General features: G+C 41.5%; 1 protein-coding gene across 2 annotated transcripts; it reads right to left on the bottom strand.

Moving 5' to 3' along the window:
- Nucleotides 1-2267: 2267 nt before the first annotated feature.
- Nucleotides 2268-4474, bottom strand: ord (orientation disruptor). 2 transcript variants are annotated; one of them, XM_002049017.4, is made up of 6 exons: nt 4326-4474; nt 3616-4238; nt 3314-3560; nt 2931-3110; nt 2785-2865; nt 2269-2713 (listed from the first exon to the last, which is right to left on the bottom strand). In XM_002049017.4, exons 1-6 carry the CDS (start codon nt 4365-4367, stop codon nt 2474-2476), a joined length of 1413 nt encoding a protein of 470 aa, XP_002049053.1. In that variant the 5' UTR covers nt 4368-4474; the 3' UTR covers nt 2269-2473. The 2 variants fall into 2 exon arrangements, with proteins under 2 accessions (XP_015029515.1, XP_002049053.1); XM_015174029.3 differs by lacking the exon at nt 2785-2865 and having other exon boundaries at nt 2268-2713.
- Nucleotides 4475-5031: the final 557 nt, after the last annotated feature.

The raw sequence follows: 5031 nt of genomic DNA, 5'->3' as shown, positions 1-5031 counted from the left end.
CGAGACACGTTATGGTGGTTGCCATAGGTAAGAAGAGAGGTAGAGGAAGAGATGGCGGTCAGGTGGCCATAATCATGCGCGGCTTTTAGCGTCTGCCACGCCCAGAACATACGTGTGTGTTTGTGCTGAAAGGGGCTGGCTGCCAGCATAATAAACTGTTTAAATATTTAGTGGAAACGAGTTTTTAATGCTCATTTGCGCTTTTAGCAGCTGGCAACAGCATAAGCCTGAGAAGCGGGCCAGAAGCAGGCTAATATTTTTGGCTGCTCGGGTCAGTTGCCAGTAAAAGGGCAAATACCATGCACTTGTTTTTGTTGTTTTTACTGGAGTCGCATCATGAAATCGCCCTTACATAATTACAGATTGTGATACCAACACGCTTCGCTGAGCCGAGCAGCTGTTGTTCCAGCAGCAACAGCCGCTTATTAATTTTTAATTATGCCAAAGACGGACTTGACCTTTTTTTATGCAGCACTGAGCAGCATTTTGTCTTCTCGCTGATTCGGTTTGGCTTTCCTTTTTCAGCTCCTTAGATATTCTAATGCGGGTAATCAGCTACGCATTATAAAATTGTTAAAGTGATATTTGGCATGAAAATATTTTGTTGTTAATCTATTTTTATAAATGAAAGGTCGCCGGTTGAAGTCTAGCAGCGATTTTCATTGTTTATTCGCCTAGCCAAAGCTAGATGGTACCCGCTAGTATTTAATAAAAATTCACAAGAAAACGATGCGTCGTATACGCAACAAATTTCATTACTTAGATTTCATATGTAGCATTGCTTTGTTCAAGACAGTATTTTTATTGCAAACAAAAGCAAGAAAAGGGAATTTTAATCTTGCGTTTACTTTCCAATTGCCGAAGCAGAAAATGTAACAACTAATTTGTCATGTGTTTGCTGCAAATCATGAAATGAGCACCGAAACTGAGGCATCTCCTCACTGAGGATTATTTCGTTGCCATTTCGCAATTATTCAAATTGCCCGTCGTCGAGAGGGGGGGCAGCGCGCGAAAGTTGACTACACAGTGCGTGTATCTGAAGCTAAGCTGTCATTTCGTTGAGTGCTGCACAGGTCGCGGGGTCTAGTCAGATTGGATGAGGTGCGAAAACTGGCACGTAATGCAGCCTGCAGCTGTCTGAGGCTATGTACAGTGAAACCTGTCAGGCAAGTCTGCAATGGCATTGCAGCTGGGCAGCGACTAACTAAAATATGACCCCAACGCCAAACAACTCGCCAATAAATTAAAAAATGTATGCCCAATAGCTACAAAAAACTAATTACTCTATTTAAAGCAACAGTTGATGGCTGGGAGAAAAAAATATGCAGAGATGATGACAATTATTTGTATTATTAAATTCACTTTATTTAAGGCATCTTTTGATTTAGGTGTATGTCGTGTTTCTCTATGCAAAGCTTTTTAATTTATTTTGATTCCATTTTCCAAATTGGAGGCGTCAGTGTTAAGAAAAGTGAGGGAAACCTATTAATATTTGAAAATGAACTTGAGGCCGATCGAATGGTAATTTTTGCGGGCGGCATTTGAGTTGATCTCCAAACAATAAACAATCAATAAGAGCAAATGGTTTTATATTCATAGATTTAATACCTTAAAGAGAGACTAGCTTTAGGGATCGAGCATGTTTCCTCTGTTGGCTACATTGCGTATGAGCGATGAAGTACAAATGCTTTTGACTGACGACCTTAACAAGATGTGCTCTCGCAACTGCTGCAACATTTTAAAATGGTTTCTGGGCTCAACAAACACACCACTAAAAGTTGCGCAAACAACCACCAATCAGTCAGGCAAGTCAGTCAGCCAGCGTGTTGGTTTACGGATACGGATGCGGAAAACATATACTGTCAGCTACATCCTTTCGCTCTGCTTCTTCTAATCTGTGTCAGTGGGCAGGGACAGGGACACGGGCAGAAGTGGAATGCAGGACGCTGACTAAAAATGCTTTCGTTTTGCGCAAAATGCAATTCGCCGGCAAATGACGCGTGTCACTGACTGACAAGCAAATGGAGCTTACTGTTGCAGTTGCTCTTAGCTGTGGTCGCCGGCATATTTCGGTCCGTTGTGCTACTAGCAGTAGGCCACGCTGACAGACAGGCAGTCTAATTGAAATGCAGCTAAAGAATGAGCCTCGCAAGCTAGAAAAATTTGCATGTGGCAGCAGAAATTAGATAAGTGATTAATTCTGTTAAAACACTTTAAAAAAATGCCAGTTTCTCATTTAGAGCGTTAAGATATTACGGGGAACCTTCATTTATTCTTTTTTAAAAAATTCAATTATTAACATTTTTTTTTTTTTAAATATAAACTTGGAACCTCGATTTTAACGGCAGGTTAAAATATAAAAAATATATATTAATATATGTGTATGCTTTCTATTCGAAAACAAAAAAGTAGCAATTGCAAACATGTTCAAAGAGCAAAATTGCTTTTAACAATATTATACCAAATCATGCACTCACTTCAAATCGATGGCCTCTTTGAGACGCTGAATACCGCTGCCAGCTATTTTGGTAACATCCTCACCCACCTGCCAAGAGATGACGCCAGTTGTCATATCGCGCCTCTGCACACATTTGATAACCTGACGATTCTCTGGCAGCAGCGTCATAGCGCCCGGATATTCAATGAAGACAACCAGACCCAACGTCTCGGACAGCTCAATGATGCGATGCAAATAGCGCAAGTAAAACCATTTCTAATAAAAGTATATTTGAGAAAAGAAAGATGGTTCAGGTCGTTAGTGTTTTGATATTAACCAAAACTTACAGTCGAATTGGACGCATCTTTAGAATGTATGCTGTTCATAAAGGAGGCCGTCGCGTATTGCAAGCAAACGAACTCGCTAAGCTGTGGTAGCAGTTGTTGTTGTAGTGTATGTTGGCTAATTAGACTATGTGGCTACGTTTACGCACCTTCTCGAGTTGTCCCAAAAACAGCACCGACTGCCGGGCAATATGTGCCAGTGCCATTTGAAAGGCCACCAGCAGTATGTCCATTATGTTATGATCAGCGCGATGCCAAAAACAGTCGGTTTCATCGCGTGTTAACTTGATGCTGGTGCGCACATTGCGAAAATCAAAGTCATCAACACTCTGGAAAACCAATGACAATTTAAATATACCATTAGAAAACGTTATTGAAGCTAAGAAACCAGGCACAGAGATAACATGCCATAAGGAGGTTATTTGACCTGGCCCGATTTGGATTTAGCTTATGATCTGGGTTTATTATAATGCAGTTCGTAACGCCGCTGATCCGTCACTTTTATTGCAACTATCTGATACATATAACTTACCACCTGATCCAAAGCTGTATAGCGATTGAGGCGTGGCACAAAGAACCACACGGTGTACTCGTTAATGGTGATGTACTCGAAAATGCAACGCACTTGGTCAAAAATATGCAGCAAAAAGCGGCGCTCGGTGAGACGAGTTGTCTCATTGGCCACCAGAAAGTTGTTCGCTAGCCTTTTCAAAAGCTTCTGCTGGTCATCGTCCGGACGCTCCAGAAGTTTGGCAAAGGTATCAAACGGATTGCCATCTCTGAAATGAATTCGTAAATATCTTATATGTTTGTAATTTGTGAAATGTCACCCACCTGAAGTTGCTGTAGCTGCTTGCATCAGCCTGGATGATTTTCAGCCAGTTAATTGCACAATCCTGATGCACACTGCGCACCAGGTCAGATGTGTGCGGCGGCTGTACAAAGAATATGTTATGGAACTCGGCGACAGACACCTCACGCCAATCACCCAAGTTGATCTGAAACTTGATGGAATCCAAGCGATGCACATCATCAAAGCGACGGTGCACGTTTACCTCGTAAATCATTTGGCGACGTGCGCGCATTTGCTGCTTTTGCTGGTTGCGACGGTCTTGGCGCTCTCTGGCCTGCTTCGAAGTGCTTGGCTCCATGTCCAAGTCGCTGTCTGGGTCAGGATCATACTGAACACTGATGCCGCCCAAGCGTTCCAGCTTGAAAGTCATCCCAACACTACCCTTGCCAATTTCCAGCTGTGGCAAGCGGCGCAAGCTCTCAGCGTTGGCATACTCCATGCCACACATCAGCTGAAGCGCATGGCCAACGGGCGTAACTATAAGTGGCGATGTTGGCATTGTTCCGTTTGGCTTGTCCAGATTGTATAGCAATAGATGCACATTGTCCACCTGGGAAAATTTTAAATACTCCTTCTCGCAACCCAGACAATCTTCAATGGTCAACTGCAGTGTGTGTGTGTGTGTGTGTGTGTGTGTGCGTGTGTGGATATAGGGGATAAATATTTATTACACTCAAATTCAACAACTTACCGACAAAATTTGCAACAAATTGGATTCGATGTGTTCAGCCATTGTTCACAGTTTTCTTTACAAAACTTTTTTGGCTTTTCTCGAACTTTAAGGCACATGTAGCGAGCACTGAAAGATTAAGTGTTGATAAACGTGTGTAGCTCAACGCGCTGCTGTTATCGATAATCCTAGCTCTTAATTGTCTTGAGTTGTCGATCACTTAAGTTAAGTAAAGAATAATAAATTAATCAACTTGTTATTCATTTTTAAAGTATAATAAAGGCCACGAACTTAGGCTGGCCGAAAAAGTCTCAGCTTATAAATGCAGCCGTGTCTAATTGAAATTTAGCAGCAAACTGCTGGACACCGAAAAATGTGTTGGCTAGCGTTGAATTAAAGTCCTATTGTCCTTAAATGGGACATTTAAAACGAATATGATATTATGTACAAGATTTGTATTAAACTCACTGAACCCATGAGAATTGTGCCTGAACATCCCAAAAATGATTGTGTCCAAGACTCATGCCTTGTAAATTTTGCTAAATCAAAAAGGAATTAACATTTAAAGCTGCGCTAACCACATAAAGTGAGCCATTAAATTGAAAAAGCCAACATAGTATGTACATAAAATTAGGATTAACGACTTTCTAAGTGCCATCAAAGTCCCCGGAGTGTTCTGCTCTGGCCAACAATTAGTCCAATGCGGCATATTAAAATCGCTATAAAA

The sequence above is a fragment of the Drosophila virilis genome, chromosome 5 (genome assembly GCF_030788295.1).
Source record: "Drosophila virilis strain 15010-1051.87 chromosome 5, Dvir_AGI_RSII-ME, whole genome shotgun sequence".
NCBI lineage: Eukaryota > Metazoa > Arthropoda > Insecta > Diptera > Drosophilidae > Drosophila > Drosophila virilis.
The sequence above is the reverse complement of the archived record's forward strand: the minus strand, read 5'-3'. Positions and strand labels throughout refer to the sequence as shown.

Bases quoted from the DNA above. Each gene is read 5' to 3' on its own strand.
- ord (XM_002049017.4), bottom strand. From the start codon at position 4,367: ATGGCTGAACACATCGAATCCAATTTGTTGCAAATTTTGTCG. The intron at 4,239-4,325 runs GTAAGTTGTTGA...CACACACTGCAG, and splicing joins ATTTGTTGCAAATTTTGTCG to TTGACCATTGAAGATTGTCT. The intron at 3,561-3,615 runs GTGGGTGACATT...AATTCATTTCAG, and splicing joins AGCAGCTACAGCAACTTCAG to AGATGGCAATCCGTTTGATA.